Here is a 21,765-nt window from a genome sequence, read left to right on the forward strand (position 1 = left end):
TCTGTGGAAAGAGAAACAGATAATATTTCAGATCTGGGACCCTTTATCAGTACAGGAAAAGAGAGAAAAACAGTTTAGTTTTCAGAACCAGAGAAGGTGGGGGAGGAAATGATAGAACAAAGGGAATATTCCTGAGACCAAATGGGTAATGGGGATAGTTAGAGAAACAGTTAGCAGCACATTTCATTTTCATGACAAAGCTTATTTTTTGCATGCAGTTCACTGGAAATTTTTTACTCTACAGAGATTTGGCTAAACATTATCATCTTCAGATGGGGTGACTCTTCTTGAGAGCTCCATTAAGACTTCTTAAATCTAGCCAAGTAGATTTAATTGAGGTAACGAAATGATTTCTCAACCCACACCAACCGGATACCTAGGGGTTCTCCATGTCCCTGGCATCAGTATGTCAGTCTTTCCAACTCAACTTTAAGCTGCTTGTTGAGAGTTGTTGAAACATGCCTTGGTGGGTGTACACTGGTTGCTTCTTCTCGTCTAGGGCTAGATGCTATTTGGATTTTAGTTTTTTTTCCACAAAAAAAAAACATCTGCATGTTCATCTGCAAGTTGCACGGTTGAAAGGATTGACTCTGTTGAAGCAATTTTCTTAATCCTGCCAGTTACTCTGCTTTTCTCTGCCAATTCCAAGTGTAGGTCATTTTTCCATATTGAAATCCACACCTCTCTGGATACCTCATGTTCACTAACTTCAAAGAGCATCTCCTAGTAGGCTTCAGTGTAGTCTTGATATATATTGACAATGAGGTACTTTTTGGTTTCACCTCCACTGCCTTGAAATTAATGGCATGCTTGGTGAGGACTTTACATTTCACTCCAGAGTCAAGTAGAAATGTCTCTGGTTACTTTTGCACCAATATCTTGGTGTAGGTATATTCAGCAGGTGTTCTTTTTGACACCAGGTACAATATTCTCAAGTGCCTCTGTGAATCTGACTCTGGTCAGCTCATCCCATCCATCTATTGACTTTTGTTAACCTTTCCCTCATACTCTGTTTGTAGAAATGATTTTGCAATCCATGTCACACACACATTTTTCCATGAGCACGGTGTTTCCTTTTCAGCCACTTGTCTTGCTGTTCATCACATTTGCAACAACCTTCCATCTTATCAGTACTTTTCGCTTTTGTGCTCATTATCTCACACTTCACTGGACATCCATCCTTCTGAAGGCCATACAGCTTTTCTAGCCAGTTTTGCATAATTTTATACACTTTTCCAGAGTTAACACTGTCTCACAACATAGTTGTCCCCTCCAGCCTCTAAAATACGGGAAATGGTTGGTAATTTAAGCCATCAACAAAGATATTTCATTTATTAAATACATTCCAGACAGCAGGTCTCTTTCTTTTGAAAAGCCACCTCCTGTAACTTTGTGCCCAAACTCTGTTGCTACACTAGTCAGCAATTAGTCACATGAAACAAATCTTAAAGCATTAATGCAAAAGTTTTGTCCATGGACCGAATTTATAAGTGACAATTTAGAGTTAAAGGTGGGAAATCTCAGCTACATGCTGGGAATATCCTGGAAGTTTGAATGAATCAGCATAGAAATAGGGACCCAATTTAATGTGTCTCCGTCTAGTTATAAGTAGGTCATGAGCTTTCTCCATTTACAGAAAAGGGAGGGTGTTTTGTCAGATATGTAGGTACAATCAGTATTAAAACTAGTCTATGAAGAGATTTTTTAAAAATTTAGTTTACTGTACAAACTAAGTTATGTAACTATTAAGGTGATAGGTTTCAAAGGTCTCCATATTTTAAGTTAGATTGGACATATGATTTTGAAAATGTTACGGAACAGCAACCTACAGAATGTTACATGTATATTTGGAAAGCAGAAAGCAACAATTAACATATTTAGTATTCTGATTTCCAAATGATCTCCTCTTTCTGAGAAAATTGTTTAATAACAGAAAGAAAACAAATTGCTTATGTTTTGAGTTTCCTCTGGTGTCTGTATGCCACAGACACCAGAAAAACAACAAAATAGACATGTGGAGGACCACATGGCCTGCTGTATGCCAGAGGCAAGGCTTCACTGTTTCATTACTAGCATGAGTCATGCCTGATTCTGCAACTGGGGAATTTTAATGCATCCTTTTGAATCTCAAACCTCATTTATAGTTGAGTTTCAAAATAAACCTTATCCCTTATCCCACTAATGTGATCAGTCCATTAAAACCTTGTAGGGGATAGTGATTTGGACTGTTAATTGATAACTTTGGAATGAGCAGGCATTCTCTCAAAGCAACTTGGGAACAAGCACTTCTACTTAAAATATCTGTGTTCTAGTTGGGAATTAGTCCCCAAATAAAATTGATCATCCTTTCCTCTCTCCAGTAGCTGCATCAGTTGGTGTAACTGTTTATGTTGTTGCTGTTATCATAGGCTGTTAAATTGATCCAGAGGGTTGTAAGGAAAGGCGGCGCTGGCTAATCCAGTATATTCAGGCCAGAAATAAGCAACCGTGCTTAATCTAGGTATTACGTCACTTAAATCATGTGCTTCAGAGAATGCTTTGATGCAGTTTTGGTGTTTATTTTGAACTGTTTTATGAAAATAATAGGGCCTGGATCAGAGGTTTCTACTCAATAGCCACAACATCAGAATCTGCAGGCCACCGCTAGGATAGATGGTGAACATTGTAAATTTCCAATGGACACCTCCTGAAATGGATTATAGTCAAACTACAATGTGAAACTACAGGGACCTAGGCTCGTCAAGTTTGGTAGGAAGAATTCCTGGAAGCTTGGTCATGTGGTATTCTAATGACATCTCACCTGGCCACAGGATGTATGTCAATTTTATTACCTCTTTTCCTTAGATGCTGGTTTGAAATCAGTTCTGTGTGAAGGAACAACTCAAAGCTAGGAGCCTTAGAGATTTGAACAGGCTAAGATCAGAACGCTCAGTGTTTTGGAAGCACCTCACAGCACACTGTGCAAATATCTGCTCAGAACCAACATTTTTAACACATTGCCTGCATCAGACTCAGTAAAGAGGGGTTTTCATTTAATCATACAAACTGCAGCGTGGGAGAAGTTCTTTCCTAGTTCCCTACTCCTGTAAACACACCTCCCTATTGCATATTCAGTTTGATGAGGGATAAAGGGGCAGAAATGAACTTCATTGATCCTTATTATCAAATTTTGTGCTGTGAAGTACTTGGGGTTCTAGGACTTCCTTGCTTGGAACTGTTACTTTTGTTGACACACAAAGCTTTAATTCTTTATATTCACACATCTTCATTCCTTCTTCCACAGGTTTTCTCCATCGTTGTATTTGCTTCCATAGTGAATGAAGGCTATGTCAATAAAGGCAACAATCAACTTTACTGTGTCTTCAATAAAAATGACAACGCCTGCAACTATGGCATTGCAATTGGGATCATGGCCTTCTTCATATGCATCCTGTACCTCACCCTGGACTTCTACTTCCCACAGATGAGCAGTGTAAAGGACAGGAAACATGTTGTAATGGGAGACCTGGGACTTTCAGGTAGATATACGAGTCGCAAAGGGGAAAGGCTTCTACTATTTCTAATTGTAAAGTTATAAGCAACTCTTTATGTTCAATTGCATTTCTTATGCAAAGTTTTATTATTGTTTTGCAATTATGGATCTTCCACAGATAGTGAAAGCAGAAATCTTTCCCCATAATTTGTAATCATTTACAAATCTTGAACTTGTTTATAAGAACATCATATGATCTGGAGTGGGAAAGGAGTACTGGATGTGGGGTTCAGTGATGTAGAAGTTTCCCCGCAGTGGCTTGTGCCACATGTACATTCTGAGCCAAATGAAACTGACCTGTTTTCATTTTTATATTACACATTTAGCACATGCAACCAAGGACTAATTTCAGCCCCTGTGAGTTCATATCTCATCATGCCAAGTTGGGAAACAGAATTCAATAAGTTCTGGTATCTTGTAGATTGTCATCAAGGCACATTTCCAAACTGTCATAACAATCCTACTGATTCACTAAAGTTCTTAGGCAAAAGTATACCAGTGCCACCTGTTGTGGAATATATTTGGCTCAAATCTGATATCATCTGGGTGACATTTAACATGTACTGAACCAGCCTAGTAACTGCCATGAATATACTCAATGATCGAGTCTCCACAGCCCTTTTGAGTGGAGAATTGCAAAGATTCACCATCCATCGGGAGAAGAAATGTCTTCTCATTTTGGTCCTGAATAGCCTTATCTTCAGACTGTAACCCCAGGCACACCAGCCAGTGGAAACATCATTCACACATCTCTACCCTGTCAAACCCTGTAAGAATTTGTGTCAGTAAGATTTACCTCTCATTCTTCTAAATGCAAGAGAACTTGAGTCCCACTCTGGTCGATTTCTCTTCAAATGACAAACTTCCCATCCAGGAATCAAGCTGATGAATACTCATTGCATTCCCTCTGTCCTTCCTGAGGTAAGGAGACCAAATGTGTTCACAATATTTCAGATGCAGTCTCACTAGGGCCCTATCTTTTTTGATCTGTCTTTTTCCCTTTCCATAATTATGCTCAATCTAATGGAATTATGATCACCCATTATAAAATTACTCTGGAATTGATGCCGCATCCCGCAGCTCAGTATCCACAAATTCCCCATTATTGAGTTTGCTATTATGGTAGCTTAAAAAAAAGAAAGGATTCCTGGAGATATTTTAAGAATTTTGTGTCCTCTCTACCTTTTACAGTGCTTCGATTTCCGGTGAATAATAGGGTATCATCTGCCTTACTGATCTTTTGCTTTTGCATTTCAGATTGGTTTGCCTATTTTTGCACTTCTGCCTTCTTCTGACTTTTCATGTGGGTCAGTGTTGCAGTATCAGTGGTGTGATTGCCCCTTTTCTCTGTTGAACCTGTATGGCCACTTTTCTTGATCCTCATTTTCATAACTAATATTTTGATATCCATTCCCACCCCCACCATTTCCTTTTTGATCTGCTCTCTGCCTCATTTGAAAAGCCTGCAGCAATGAATGGTGCCTTTAAGACATGTTTTAGAAATAGCTATAATGTTATACTTCAGTTATTTATGGTCATTCCGAACGCTTTTCAACCAATGAGGTACTTTTGAAGTGAGGTTACTGTTCATAGGAAAACACAGCAGCTAACTTGTGCATATCAATGACCCAGATACATTAATGGACATTACTAGATGACCCTTTGTGATGTTAATTTAGAGACAAATATTGGCCAAGATATGTGGGATATTTCTGTAGCTTGTTTCAAAATAAAACCAAGGTATCTTTTATGTGCACTGAAGATAAAATATGGATCTAAAGGCTGATGCATAACCTAATAAAGGTCTAAGGTTTTAATGAAGCAGAGAATGGTTCCTCTTGTGGGAAAGAGCAAAGTTATAGAAACTGTCAATATAAGATAATCACCTATAAACTAAGGGGGATTCAAAAGAGCCCTTGTTATCCATGGACTGGCTGCCACAGTGAATAGTGGTGGAGACTGATGTAGACATACTTAACTTGAAGCTAGATGAACATATGATGGAGAAGGACATATAGTTTTACGCTGATAGACTTAGATAAGGAAGAATGGGAAGAGGTCTGAATGGATCATAAATGTATGGGTGGACCGGTTAGGTCCTACGGCCTGTTTCTATGCTTTGTATTCTAAGTAGCTCTGTGAAGTATGTCAGCACTGCCTGGTCTGGACAATCTGTGACTCTAATCACATACAATCTGGCTGACTCCTAATAACCTGGTGACCTAGTTATCCTAAGAGGTCAGGTGCCCATCAGAATTGATTGTGCTTCAATCAGCTTAAAGTCATAGCCAAGGTCAAACACAAAACTTTTTTTAAAATTTCAACAGTTGACTGTCTTTTATTCTAGCACAACTCATTGCCTTCTGAACTTCATTATTCTGTAGCTTCTACTAAATATCACCTTTCAGTCAATACCTTTGGCTCAGTTTTGCTATTCAACATGTATGTTCTGCTTGCACCATGCTAAATTGTTTGGTTTGTATCTGATTGTGGCTTGTACTACTTGCTGCTATGTGTTATGATTTGGCCATGTAGGGTGCAGAGAGTTAACGACGAATAGAAGCCTTCTGTTGTAGCAAGAAGTTACAACAGAAAGGACAATGTTACAAGAGGAAGTTTCAGCATTCAGATGTAAGCAAGAGGCCTTTTGGCTTCATGGGCCTGCTCCCTCATTCAGTGAGAGCATAGCTGATTCCCTTACCTTAGTGACACTTTGCTGCACTAACCCCATATCCAAGGGGGTTAGTGCAACAAAGTGTCACGAAGGTAAGAGATCAGCAATGACCTTACTGAATGAGGGAGCAGGCCCATGGGGCCAAATGGCCTCCTGCTTATATTTCTTATGATCATGATCTTAATATCGCAAGCTTCCTCTTATATCATTGTTATCTATTCATTTCAGTCACAAGTGTGAACACCAACACCTTTCAATACAGTTCTTTCTACATGAATGTATATTTTGAAAGTATGGTATAATTTCACAATAACTGAAGAAGTGACAGAAAATGTTTAAGTATTACTAATCCTCGTGTTCTTTCCTTTTAAGATTAAACTTCAATGAATATTATTTTGCAGCTTAATTTTTTATGACTTACAACTCTGATTTTCTCTACGATGTTAATGCTAAATAGTAACATAATCAGGGTATCCAAGGAACTAACAAGTCTTGACAGAATGTATTCTAATTAAACAAAAAAAGAATTAAACAGTTTTATGTTTGTGTTTCAAAAGTACTGCTCCAGGTCTTGGGGAGTTGGTGCAGGGTTTCCAACTGATTATAGCTGTGCGCCGGATCTGTGTCACAGTGAGTCAGTAGTTGCATATGGGGGAGAAACACTTTGATGCCAGCATAATCATGATTAAGTACCATATCCTACCCATTTGCTTTCACACATCTATTTTTACACATTTATTGAAAAAAATCTTTTGTTTATTGCCTGTCACGGTCTCAAGTTTAGAAAGCATGATCGGAGCTTAAAAGAAAACATGATAGAAAACTTTCTTAGGTAAATTCCAATTACAAAAAAAACACTAACATACAAAGATATCACATTGCTATGTGGAAAAAAAATTAAAGTGCCAAGCTAGCCACAAGAGATTCTGCAGATGCTGGAATATGGAGCAACACGCACACAAAATGCTGGAGGAACTCAGCAGGTCAGGTAGCATCTATGGAGGGAAATAAACAGTCAACGTTTTGGGTTGAGAGCCTTCATCAGGGCTGGAAAGGAAGAGGGCAGAAGCCAGAATAAAAAGGGAGGGGGAGGAGCACAAACTGGCGGGTGATAGGTGACCTTTGTACTGTCTGCACTGGGAGGTGATAGGTGGAAGAGGCAAAGGGCTGAAGAAGAGGAATCTGATAGGAGAGGTCAGTAGACATGGAATAAAGGGAAGGAAGTGGGAAACCAGAAGGAGGTGATGGGTAGGTCATGAGGGCAGGGGAGGGGAAAGAGAAGGGATGAGGTGACCCAGAGGAATGAGGGAAAACAGAAGGGGGGGGGAGGGAAAACAGAAGGGGGGGGGAGGGAAAACAGAAGGGGGGGGGAGGGAAAACAGAAGGGGGGGGGGAGGGAAAACAGAAGGGGGGGGGAGGGAAAACAGAAGGGGGGGGAGGGAAAACAGAAGGGGGGGAGGGAAAACAGAAGGGGGGGGGAGGGAAAACAGAAGGGGGGGGAGGGAAAACAGAAGGGGGGGGGAGGGAAAACAGAAGGGGGGGGAGGGAAAACAGAAGGGGGGGGAGGGAAAACAGAAGGGGGGGGAGGGAAAACAGAAGGGGGGGGGAGGGAAAACAGAAGGGGGGGGAGGGAAAACAGAAGGGGGGGGAGGGAAAACAGAAGGGGGGGAGGGAAAACAGAAGGGGGGGAGGGAAAACAGAAGGGGGGGAGGGAAAACAGAGGGGAGTGGTTACTGGAAGTTAGAGAAATTGATGTTGATGCCTTCAGGTTGGACACTACCAAGACAGAATATGAGCAACATCTCATATTCCATCTTTGTAGTCTCCAACCCGACGGCATCAACATCGATAGTAAGGGATTAAGTGAGCAAGGTACTGAAAAATGATCAGAATGCACATAAATATATACCATCTGGAAATTAATTGGAATTGGTTTATTATTGTCACTTGTACCGAGGTACAGTGAAAAGCTTGTCTTACAAACCGGTCTTACAGGTCAGTTCATTACATAGTGCAATTACATTGAGTCAGTACAGAGTGCATTGATGTAGTACAGGTAAAAAAAATAACAGTACAGAGTAAAGTGTCACAACTACAGAGAAAGTGCAGTGCAATAAGGTGCAAGGTCACAACAAGGTAGATCGTGAGGTCATGAGGTCATAGGTCATAGTCCATCTCATTGTATAAGGGAACTGTTCAATAGTCTTATCACAGTGGGATAGCAGCTGTCCTTAAGTCTGGTGGTACGTGCCCTCAGGCTCCGATGGAAGAGGAGAGAAGGTGGGGTCTTTGATTATGCTGGCTGCTACACCAAGACAATGAGAGGTAAAGACAGAGTCCAAGGAGGGGAGACTGGTGTCCGTAATGCACTGGGCTGTGTCCACAACTCTCTGCAGCTTCTTGCGGTCTTGGGCAGAGCTGTTGCCATACCAAGCCGTGATACGTCCTGATAGGATGCTTTCTATGGTGTATCAGTAAAAGTTGGTGAGAGTCAAAGGGGACAAACCAAATTTCTTTAGCCTCCTGAGGGAGTAGAGGCGCTGGTGAGCTTTCTTGGCCATGGCATCCACGTGGTTTGTCCAGGACAGGTTGTTGGTGATGTTCACTCCCAGGAACTTGAAGCTGTCAACCCTCTCGACCTCAGCACCATTGATGTAGACAGGTGTATGTACATCGCCCCCTTTCCTGAAGTCAATGACCATCTCTTTAGTTTTGTTGACATTGAGGGAAAGGTTGTTGTCATGACGCCATTCCACTAAGCTCTCTATCTCCTTCCTGTACTCCGATTCATCACTGTTTGAGATACGGCCTACAACAGTGGTATCATCTGCAAACTTGTAGATGGAGTTAGAGCAGAATCTGGCCACACAGTCATGAATATATAGGGAGTAGAGTAGAGGGCTGAGGATGCAGCCTTGAGGTGCACCAGTGTTGAGAATAATCGTGCTGGAGGAATTGCTCCCTATCCTCACTGATTGTGGTCTATTTGTTAGGAAGTCAAGGATCCAGTTGCAGAGGGAGGTGTTGAGTCCTAGGTCTTGGAGTTTGGTGACAAGCTTGCTTGGTATTATTGTATTGAAGGCAGAGCTGTAGAGCTGGAGGCACACTGGAGGGGAAGGGGAAAGAGAAATTTGTTGAGGGGAGGCAATTCTGAAAGAGGCTGATGGGCTGATGGGCTTATGGTCTGTAGTCATTCCTTGCATGCCCAAATCCAACTTATCTGCCAGTAATTTTAATGCCCCAAAAGCTTTGGCATATACTTACCACCAACAGTTATTCAGAGGAATTACACTGTCTTGTTTTATGTCTTTGTCTTTTAAGTTGGATTGCTTGCTGATGATCCTTTAAAGGAAAATTTCAAGTTAAATGGCTTTGACACAGAAATAACAAATTCTTTTTAAGATGTGGAACTGCAATTTACTATAAACTACATGGCAAATGCATATATTTGAAGGATGTTATTTAGATCATTGACAAACTGAACCAAAAGCAGTTTATAAATCATTTGATTAAAGAAGGAATTTGAAATCATATATAATTTTTACGAAGTGTAAACTGAATAATATTTCAAAATGGCTTTTGTAATGTTTTATATTGGCCTGGAATTCCCCAATCAATAGTGAACCATGCACACTTGCCACTGACCTTTACATAGCTTCTGTGCATTCGCCCTTTAAGAATTTCCTTCCTGAAGCCTCATCAGCAAAACCCTGCTGATGTCATTGCAGGGCAGGGCAAGGCCTGACAGAAGAAGTCCTGCCCACAAAATATTGGCAGGCAACTGAGACATGAATTAGGCAGCAAACTGTCTAAAATGCTTTTGCCAGATGTCTCCTCACTTTTCAAAAATATTAAAAATTAATTAAATAATTTAAACATCTAAACATTATTATTTGTTTAAAACTTTTAAGCAATTAAAAATGAACTTGAAAACTATGAATTATTAGCATTCTATTATTGCTTTAAAATTTGATTTTTTTAATGCTTTCTGGATTTGAAAAATGTTATTTGAAATTCACTCTAGCCCAACTTGTACTGAAAATAAGTAAACTTGCAAATGATTCATTCTTCATTTGTACAGGATTTATAGGATCAACAGCTCTATTTTTAGAAAGTTGTTTTGTGAAGTAATAGTCTGTGACTTGTCAGATTCCTGTTTGATGTGAATACCACACACTTATTGCAGGGAACAGGAATTTACTGCTTGGCCACTTTTCCAATCTTCCCACGTGTTGCCTCAGTAAAGTATATGCCAGGGTGTGGTGTGGACCCTTTGAAACTGAAGTGAGAGGGTAAGGATATGTTGATGAGGTTAGAATGGAGTAGTTAGATGAGGACTATGTACAACATAAATGCCAATACAGACTGGGGCCGAGAGGCCTGTTTCTGTGCTGCACACAATTTTTAATGATGCATATTCATTGTAAGTGGACTATCTTGAAAGAAAATCTGCTTCAACAAAGAAAATTATTTAATTCATATTGTTTCCATAATATAGAATATAAATCTTGCTACATTCTACAAAATGCTTCAGTAACCTCAAAATGAAATCAAGGTGCTGTGCTTAAGACTGCAGATTTAGGCAGATGTAGTTCTGAGCAAATTATAGGGGATTTCTATAACTCATATTTAATGATTTAATGTTTATTTGTGTAGATCCTGCTATGAATGGTTGCTCAGGAAAATAATGTGGGGGTAGAATGGACGAGATGAGCAGAGTGGGAAGGAGCTGAGCGCAGCTGGCAAATACACTAATGAGCCAAGTGATTAAAGTAGGGTTTGAAAAAAGTGGAGGTCAAAAATTATACAGTGGGATTAGTGCAAAGACCCACCCAAATAAATATGATTTGTTCAGTATAACATTTCTAGCTTATAGTTTTAGAATTTTCACTTCCTTTTGTGCAAACTGTACTTTAATGTGCTTCCTTAATTTGGAACCAAGCAACCATGAAGCAGAAAGTTCCCATTCTGTTATCTCTGTATAACCATCACTGTCATTTGAAAATCATAACTGGTTTAACCAGGTATAAAAAGAAGTACAAGTAATGGCAACTTTATTCACAATGTCAGTAAGGTTGATTATGTTTGGTAAGTGCTGCAAGACTGTGCCCCTCAACAACAAAAAGAGGGGTTCTGTTGGCTGCTAGTAATGGGAAGGAAACAGAGGAAACAATAGATTGGCTTCATTAAAACTGTCAGACTTTTTTAAAGTAATATCTTGTTTTGCCTAGACATGATACATAACATAAGTTGTACATCTATTTCTGAAATTCCATTCCGTTGACTTCAAAAACACTTAATATTTTTCATTACTTAAGGTGAGAGAGAAAAGATTTAATGGGGATCTGCGGTGCAAGTTTTTCAGAGGGTGGGGGCATTTGGAATGAGCTGCCAGAGGAAGGGGTGGAGGTGGGTACAATTACAATGTTTAAAAGACATTTGGACATGTACATGGGTAGGATAGAGGGATGGGGCCAAATGCAGGTGAATAGGGCTAGCTCAAATAGGTACCTTGGTCGGCATGGACAAGGTGGGCCAAAGGGCCTGTTTCTGTGCTGTACAACTCTGACTATTGGGGGGGGGGGGTGGGGGGGTGCTGTGTAAATTAATGGATATGAGGCTTACACCACATGTCAATTATGAGTGCAGAATTAAATTTAATTGTGTAAGCAATCATAATATTGCTATTGAATTTGATTATAATGGAAATTATACACACAATACTCCAGGTGGATCTTGAGTGCTGATAAACAGCAAGAGAAATCTAGACATCATTTCATGATGGAAACCCCATGACGATCAAGATGAATCCAAAAACGGTTGGCTCTAGGAGCCAATGTCATCACAGAATGCTGAGTAGAACTTCTGAGAGTGGAAGAGACTGCATTTCTTACTCTTCTGCTCTTAACCCATCTCCTCCCACCAGAGCATGGATAGGATACCCTATGTTCTTGCCTTCCATCTACCAGCCTCCTCATTCAACAGACCATCCTCCATACCTTCCACCACCTTCAATTAGATGTCACCACCTGATTACATCTTCCCCTTCTCTCCATTCCAGGATGGCCTAGAGGAACAACAATTAGTTCTGATTCCTCACAGCTCCAGGGATCCAGGATCAATCCTGGCCTGTGGTGCTGTATGTGTAGAGTTTGCACATTCCCTCTGTTACTGTTTGCATTTCCCCAAAGTTCTCCCATTCTCTCATTCCAGTGACATGCTAGTAGGTTAATTAGCCTCTGTAAATTGCACTTAGGTAGTTGGTGGGAAAATCAGATGGATTTGATGGGTATGTGAGGGAGATTGGGTTAAAGGGAAATAAGCAGGAGAATGGGACTGATGGGATTGCTCCAAGAACTGGCATAGAGTTGATGGGCTGAATAGCCACCTTCTATGTCATGAGAAATATTAGACACAACTGTCCTGCAACTCCCTGACTCACCCTTCCATCTCCATCAACACCCTTCTCATGACACAATGCAACCATAGAAGATGCTACATCTGCTCTTTAAACTCTTCCATTCCCATCATCTGGGGATCTAAACACTGCTTCCAGTTGAAAAGTAATTCAGTTCTTCGAATTTAGTGTACTGCTCACAAGACAGATTGGGTGACCGTTTTGTAGAATATCTCTGCTCATTACATAAGAGTGACCTGACCCTGAGTTTTCGCTCACTGCTTCTCAATTTATTTCTCCAAACCACTCTCAGTCTGACTGCTTTGGCGTCTTCCACTGTTCCAATGAAACCCAATGCAAGTGCAAGGAAGGGCATCTCAACTTCTGACTAGGCCCATTCAGGTTATCAGTCTTTCCATTTTGTGTCAGAACTGGCCAGTTCGCATATAAGGTCTAAACTTATTTTTTCTCTTTCTGCAGATGCTGCCTGACCTGCTGGGTATTTCCAGGTTTCTTTTATTTCAGATTTCTGTGTTCTGCATCTCACAGTTTCATCATTACTTTTTTTTCCCTCTGTCCTGTTCTCATTCATGTTCCTCTGTTTACATCACCTCCAGACATATCAGTTGCAATTAACAAGGCTAGCACATGCTCTCAGCTGTCACCAACACCATCTGTGACATTAGGTTTCTCCTGGTCCCTACCTTATCACAGACGTTCTCTTTGTTCAAACATAAGAAGCAGGATCAGTAGGCTGATCGACTACCTGAGCTCACACCATCATTCAGAATGATCGTGGCTGATCTGGCTTTGGCCTCAACACCACTTTCATGCTCTCTCCCCATACCACTTGACTCCTGTGCAATTTAAATGTCTTCAGTCTCTGCCTGGAATACATTCAATGACTCTGCCTCCACAGCTCTTTGGGTAGAGAATTCTAAAAATTCACAATCCTCTGAGAGTAAAAATTTCTTTTTGGCTCCATCTTGAATGGGCAACCCCTTACTCTGAGACACAGGAGATTCTGCAGATGCTGGAATCTGGAGCAACACACACCAAGTGCTGGAGGAACTCAGCAGGTCAGGCAGCATCTATGGAGGGAAATGAACAGTTGACATTTTGGGTCGAGACCCTTCATCAGGACTGGAGAGGAAGAGGGCGGAAGCCAGAATAAGAAGGTCGGGGGAGGGGGGAGGAGAGGTCGAAGAGGCAAAGGGCTGAAGAAGGAATCTGGTGGTGAGATTCCCCACCTCTTTCCCTTTATTTCATGGTCCACTGCCCTCTCCTACCGGATTCCTCCTCCTTCAGCCCTTTGCCTCTTCTACCTCTCACCTCTCCCCACCCTCCCCACCCTCCCCACCCTCCTATCTTCCTCCTCTTAACCTGGACTCACCTAAAACCTGCCTACATGTACTCCTCCCCCTCCCCTGACCTTCTTATTCTGGCTTCTCTTCCTTTTTCCAGTCCTGGTGAAGGGTCTCGACCCGAAATGTTGACTGTTTATTTCTCTCCATAGATGCTGCCTGGCCTGTTGAGTTCCTCTAGCATTTTGAACCTATTCTGAACCTATGTCCACTAGTTCGAAACAACCCCTTTGGGTTAAACATCCTCTCAGCATGCATTCTGTTAACACCCCTCAGAATCTTTTTGTTTCAATAAATTCATGTCCCATTTGTCTACAATGAATATCGGGCTTCATCCTCTTTCTTCATACATCAACTCTTTCATCCTAGGAATCAACTTAAAGAACCTTCTTTGCATATGAGATATCTTCTCTTTCCTGGAGAACCTGTCACTGGATTCATTCAAAACAGGGATTAATAGATTTCTAGTTATAATCCAGGGGTAAGGGGATAGTGCAGGATGGCACTGAGATAAGTATCTGCCTCTGCTAATGTGCTGTCTCACCCTCTATTCTCCCAGTCAGAGAAATCTGTCCTCATACCATTGTAATTGCCTACAACATAGGACACTAGTTTCAGACCCAAATTTCTCACCCTCAAAATGGATTTGAAATTCTACTTCTTTCTTGGTGATCCTTCACTATAATTTCATTAATTAATCCTGCCTCATTATACCATACCAGATCTAAAATAGCCTGCTCCCTGACTGGTTCCTATTGCTCTGAGTAACCATTCTGAATGCACTCCATGAACTCCTTCGCAAGGCTGCCCTTGCCAATTTGATTTGTGCAATCTATATGGTAATTAAAGTTACCCACAATTATTACAGTTACTTACAAGCCTTCGTTATTTCTTGATTTATACTCCGTCCTTTAGTACAGCTAATAGAGCCTATATCCTCCTCCCACCAGTGACTTACCCTTACTATTTCTTATCTCCATCTAAATTGATTCTAAATCCTGAGCTCTGAGCTAATATCATTCATCAGCACTACAGTGATCTCATCCTTTATTAACAGAACTCCTAATTTCCTTTTCCTTTGTTTTTCCTTCCCAAATGTCAAATACTCCTAAATATTCACTTCCCAGCATTGCTCACCTTACAACCACATCTCTGTAATGTCTATCATTATCAGACGCATTTACTTTTGGTTGTGCCAACAATTCATCTATCTTGTTCTGAATGCTGCTTGCATTCCGATGAAAAAGCCTTTAATTTTACTTTATCATTTTACTTTGACTCTTTTTGCTGGGGTACTCTTTTAGCCACATCTCCCCTTCTCTATAACTTAAAATATATGTGTTTTCTAGTTTTGAAATGTTACTGTCCACAGATGCTGCCTGACCTGCTGAGTATTTCCAGTATTATTATAGATAGAGTATAACCAGACATTGATAATGGATCTAATGTTGATTAATTGTAAGAAATGCTGATACAGAGATCAACAGTTTAAATGAGGGAGCCAAGCTGATTTAGATGTAATAGACATTGCTAATTATGGTTAATGACAATGAAACATGACAAAATGTTGATTTTATAAAACAATTCAAAACAAGTAATGGATAGATTTTTATTTTTATTAACAGTGGATGAATGCTTCATAAGTTCTCTTAACCATCCTCTCTGTGCTCTCTTTTCTTGAGTTATGAGCCCCTTTACACCTGTGACATTTGGTACAGAAGAGTCAATGCTAAGAAGTTCTCAATACCAACAGTTTGGGTTGCTCTCAGTCGATATCCACAATCATTATTCCTTTTAGAATTACTCATTAAGACAAAATAGCACCACTATCATGGAAAGTTTCTGGTGGGCTTTATTTAGGGCTTATTTAGGCCTGTCCTGTGTGGCTTGGGGGAAGGGGTTGCATAACTAATAGTGAGGAAGAAAGCTGTGGGCTGCAGTCAGCAGACTGGTCAGGACAGCAAAAAAATGACAAATACAATTCAATCCGGAGCAGTACAAGGTAACCCATTTTAAGAAGGGACAGGACTGGATGATAAATGATAAGATACTGAGAACTGTAGAGGGTGATGGGGACCTTGCAGTAACATGTTCATAGATCCCTGAAGGTAGCAGGGCAGGTAGATAGTGGCCAAAGCTGTATATGGGATCCCTGTCTTTATTGGCTGAGGTGCACATCTGGGAAATTATGTTAGAGCTGTTTAAAACCCTAGTTAGATCAAAGCTAGAATACATTTATAGTTCTGGTTACTGTATTAGGGGAGACTGTGATAGCACTGCAGGGGATGCAGAGATATCTGAAAACTTTTGTTGTGTGCAAAGATTTGATCAGGTATGATTGTTTAGAGCAATCAGCAAGTTGCTGAAGAAAGAGTCAGCTGTTGTGTAAATATTTGAGAGGTCTGGATGGTGAGTAGGAACATTTGCTTCCTGTAGTGGGAGAGGTCAATAACTAGAGGCATGGATCTTAAAGTCATTGTTTGGAAGCTTAGAGTGAAGTTGAAGGGAAAAAGAAATCATTCATCCAAAAAGTCGTATGGGTTTGGAACTGGCTACCTGAAAGGGCAGTTGAGGCACAAACTCTCAGCACATTTAAAAGGTTTTCTGATGATATTCTGTAACCTACAAGGCAATAGGCAAGGGGCTTGAAAGTGTTCTTTAGACTTCGTGCCCTTTCTTTGGGCATGATGTGAATGGTGTTTTTCTGTATTGTAGCTTTCTATTATTCCATAGTTAGCTGTAGACTGGATTAACTTTGGTTTTTGGGGCTTTTGGACATTTCTATCAAGTGTATTGTTCCCAGCTTCATTGGTAATCACTCAAAGTGCCTTGCTTTCAGTCTGATCAGAGCTTATCATTTTGAGCTGCTTTTTCAGGAAAAAGGACTATGCGTCTCGAGATTCTGGGAAACTGGTGTGTTTGCATCTCCAAGGGTGTCTGAGTTGAGGAAAAGTCAGCCGAATATGATACTGTTGTGTGCTCAGCTGTTACAGACTCCTGGTTGGTCTTCCTCCTACTTGTGGGGTTGGACCAACTGCTGGAATATTCTCCAGATTTGCTCGCAGGCTTTCCTGAAACTGAGTCTGGGTGCCATCTACATATCCTCTACAAAGCAGGAGGGTTAAACAGTTTCCTTGTACCTAAAAATACAAGAGGAAACCAGAATACTTTCTCAGATGTACTTTGATCAAAGATTATGCCAGACTAGAGAATCAGCTAGCAGAGCTGTTGCTTCACAGCGCCGTGACTTGGGTTCAGTTCTGACCCCCAAAACTGTCTGTGTGTTCTTGTACATTCTCCATGTGACAGCGTGGATTTCCTCTGGGTGCTCTGGTTTCCTCCCATGTCCCAAAGACGTGTGGGTTGGTAGGTTAGTTGGCTGCAGTAAATTGACAGTTTTTCATTGTGAAGGTGGGTCGCAGAATCTGGGTGGAGTTGAGGCAAATATGAGAGAATAAAGTGAGATTAGCATAGAGTTAGTGTTGATAGTTGCTTGATGATTGGCGCAGACTCGGTGGGCTAAAGGGCCTATTTCTGTTCTATATGACTTTATACCTTGTAATCTCCTTTATTTTTAAGGTACTCTTTAATATAATTTAGCTACAACTCCAGATTACTATAATAAGAAAATATTGAGCGTTTCTTGAAATGGTGATTCTTGATGAATGCCACCTTCATTCCCTGATAGAAGTTAATGGTCTGGAAAATTCCAAGATGAAACAGTTTACAATTATGCAGGAAAATACTGGATCGAGGCATCAACTTGACCCAGGTCACACTTTATATTCACTCCCTGTATGAACCCTGTGGCTGCATTTGTTGTCCCACAGTACTTGTTGCATTGAGCCTCTATTTCATCGCCCTGCCACAAGGGGAAGTGGGCCATGAGTGATGACCAGGCCTTGAGAGCGCAGAACCAAGCACTTCCCTCCAGGATTGTCCAGATGGCTTATGAGAGCTTGCCACTGTTACGGACATTAAAAAACAGGTTAAATAGATCTCAATAATTTTGAAAAATACTTAAAATTAGAATAAATTCTGTGAAATATATTTAAAAGTTGTAAAGTAAATTAGAAACAAGCATCAAGTGAGATAGGAAAAAAAACTTTTCAACATGCTTCCAATGCCTCACTTCATTGCGATCTGGAACTGCCACTAAAGTCGATGGCGTCTGGTATTAAGAACAGGCCAGGTGTGCTGGCAGTGTTTTCGCATTGAACTTCAGCCGGCATTGGAGCTCAATCCAGCACAAAATCTTAGCTGAGAACTTTTTTTGATTATTCTTTCATGGGACATGGATGAGATTGACAACTATTTACTGCTCACCCTAATTTCCTTTAGAGAATGATGTTGAGGCACCCTCTACAACTGTGGCTTGCTGGCTGTGTTCTGAAGTTAGATACGATCAGGTAGTCTCTGGAAACAGTTCTGACAAAGGGTCCCGGACCTGAAATATTAACTTCTTTTACCACAGATGCTGTTTGACCTGCTGAGTGTTTCCAGTATTTTCTGGTCTTATTTCAGCTTTGTAGCATGTGCAATTAAAAAAAAATCATTAAGAGTCATCTATGTGTGGATAAGATTAGAAGAACGTTTAGGCCAGCTCAGGTACGTGTGGCAAGCTTCCTTTCTGGGTTGGTATCAGTGAACCTGCTGTGTTTTTACTGTAGTCCAAAACATCATGGTCACTTTTACTGAAGTGAGCCTTTCAAATTTCAGATTTAGAATAAAGACAAATGCAAATTCTCAAGCTTCTTTGATGGGATTAAAACTTGTGTTTTACTGGATTAGTTAAAGCCTGTGCATAACTAATCAAGTAATAAAACCATTCCACTATAGCACATGTTTTAATTTAAATACAGCCTTGCTTAACAGATGATCAACAGAAGGATGGAGAGGTATTTTGCTCGCTAATTGTGACAAAAGTATGACAATGGCCCAGGCTTGTCAGTGAATTCCAATAATACCTCATTTGTTAAACGTTTTGCTGCAATAATGTGGTTTAGTTTCATGGCAACCAGTGATACTTTAGTGTCTTATCTCATTGGCCAACATTCATCCTCAATCAAGGTAATATAGTAGGAAGGAAATCAGCTGTAGGAAGATCTTAATTGTAACCAATTCTGTCCTCGCCTGAGCTCTGTGAGCTGGGGCCATAAGGAATGTATCTGTATATTTACCACATATCCATGAGAAATCTTGCCCCAGAGCAATGACCATTTTGTTCCTTTAGATGGTTGAGTTGATAATGTTTCAATTTAACATGTGCTTGTGGTTACATTGCACACAGCTGTTGCAGCAGCTGCCTATTTATTCAAAACCATCTATCCGTGAGTGAACTCAAAATGGCAATTTGTTTTTGCTCTTTTTCTGAGAGCACTTTTGAGCAGTAATTAGTTAAGGCTCACAATAAAAAAAAGTGTATCCAGAATTTTAAGCATTTGTTTTATACTAATGTGGCGTCAATCATCATTGCAGATTTTGGTTTTTTTTGAGGCCTTAACAAAAGTCTACGTACGGAACTTCCTGCTGACATTAACTTTCAGACTGGGGATAGGGCAAGAATATGGTTCATGTTGGCAGAGGAAGAAATGTGATCATTAAGGCTGCATAAGTGGAGTAATTAAACCTGAAAACATTGAACTTTGCAAACTGTTTCAAAACTCCAAATAAATGTAGTTTCTAACAATGAAGAGTAGAATAAGTTAATGATGCAAGTTCAAGGAGAAATTTTGCTTTACTGAAGTGAAGGCATTCAGAAAATAAAAGATGTATTTTATCTCAATTCTGGCATGCCTGAGACTTTACCAAATAAAAAAAGGAAACAAAGACTTACATTTATACAATGCTTTCCTGGCTATCAGAATACCCCATTGTCCTTTATAGGTAAAAAACTAATTTTGAAATGTAGGAAATTGGTTCCCCACAAACTCCCTCATGTGGCAACACAATTCTTCAAATGATGTTGATTGAAGGCGATACTGTATATCCTCATGTCCTTAAATAGCTTCCCAGCACTTCCTCAAAATAATGGGATCTTTTACATTCACCCAAGAGTAAACAAGGTTCAGATTTGACCTCTTAACAGCTGGGTGCCTCTTAGGACTATCAGGCTAGATTTGATACTAGAGCCTCTGGAGTGGGATTTGAACCAGTAGCTTCTAAAACAGATGCAAGAGTGTTCCCAGATGATCCATGGCTGACAATAACATGCACATATTCAAGCTACATGTTAAGTGAAAGAAATATCACTGGCTACATTTAACACAAATGATCCAAGAGCACTGTTGCAAGCTACTGAACTACGGGAACACGATTACTTTCGGCACTCAGACAACTTAGATGTCCATCCTATCAAAGGCATTCCCTCCTTCTTTTCCAGTTCCAGTCATATTAACCTGAAATATTAACTCTTTTACTCTCACCACAGGTGCTTTTGACCAGTTGAGTATCTCTAGCAATTTCTGTTTTATTTCAGATTTCCTGCATTTGCATTTTTTGCTTTTCACTTATTAACTTTGCCCCTTTTGAATCTGTTTCAGGACTATGGACATTCTTGTGGTTTGTAAGCTTCTGCTTTTTGGCAAATCAGTGGCAACAAACTCCATCAGAAAACCTTCCTCTCAACCAAGGCGCTGATGCTGCACGAGCTGCCATTGCCTTTTCTTTCCTTTCCATACTGTCCTGGGTAAGTACTAAATAGTATTCCAAATACCGTGAGTGAACTTGATCACAAGCTATTATTGAGGCTCTTATATCCGATAATCCAGTCAAAGTGTAGAAGAAGATAAATGCCAGGCCAATGAAAAATCATATATCTTTTTGACCAGTTTCTTTATGCCTTCTCTCAAGTTCTCCATCTGTTAAAAGTTATGAGAATTTTATTTTGGAGTAAACAATGTGCTCCTGATGTAGATGTGAGAATGCTGCTAGACAAAGCTGAGTCCTGGCTGACGCTTTTAGTGAAATTACCATTTGATAGGATATAAGCTAATTAAAAATCTGGATCAGATCTAAGGTGCTATAGTAGAGTACAGGGGCTCCCCCAGTTACCTGATGTATGGAAATCTAACTTTACACAAATTCTCCCACAAATTTTTGAAAGAATTTTTCACGTAGGTAGAAATAATGGTAATAATATTTTTGTGGTGTTCATTAACAACTGGATATGTATATATTCCACTAGTTTAATTGAGGGTCGTGTTGGGGTGAATATTTGATGAAATGAAAGAATTACAGGAAGTGTATGCAGAGCATTACAGTATAGGTTCCTATGGAATACGGACATTTCTGACTTACAGAGAAATTGGCTTAGGGAATGGAACCCTTACATATAACCTAGGGACTACCTGTACCTACAGTGATACTGTAAAGAAGGTGAGTCTGCAAAAACAGCTATAATGCCTGTTTGAAATGTGTATTCTTTACATCTCTCTCCTTTATAAAACTTATTTCTTTTAGGTTAAAAAAATTAATTTGCTACAGACTTCTGGGCCATTTCATTTAATTATTTTTCTAATAAATCTTTTTCTTGAGAAGCTGAACAAGAGAGCTCGGTGAACCTTATTATGCACATCTCAGATTTGCATTCACTGACCCGTGCTGGCAACAGGTTTTCATTTTGTGTGTTTGTAGTTTTTTCTCAAATTTACTGTGGGATTTTTTTTCCCTCTTATTTTCTTCCTTTCTCTCCTGAAGACATTGACTCTTGCTGGAGTACAGTTTTTCATGCTTTGTCAGTCCACCAAACATCATGTTCAAACAGGTCCAAACTATGTCAGTAGGAGAAAAGTCCAGT

The 21,765-nt window shown here is 40.1% G+C and overlaps 1 protein-coding gene across 1 annotated transcript in view; it reads left to right on the forward strand.

The window, feature by feature from the left end:
* Positions 1-21,765, forward strand: part of syngr3a (synaptogyrin 3a) — a 52,254-nt gene that overhangs the window by 21,371 nt on the left and 9,118 nt on the right. The window contains exons 2-3 of the mRNA XM_052022027.1: positions 3,284-3,518; positions 20,510-20,655. Coding sequence (XP_051877987.1) covers positions 3,284-3,518; positions 20,510-20,655 — 381 coding nt within the window. The remainder of the gene's footprint in view (positions 1-3,283; positions 3,519-20,509; positions 20,656-21,765) is intronic.

Source organism: Pristis pectinata, chromosome 8 (assembly GCF_009764475.1).
Source record: "Pristis pectinata isolate sPriPec2 chromosome 8, sPriPec2.1.pri, whole genome shotgun sequence".
NCBI classification, from domain to species: Eukaryota; Metazoa; Chordata; class Chondrichthyes; order Rhinopristiformes; family Pristidae; genus Pristis; species Pristis pectinata.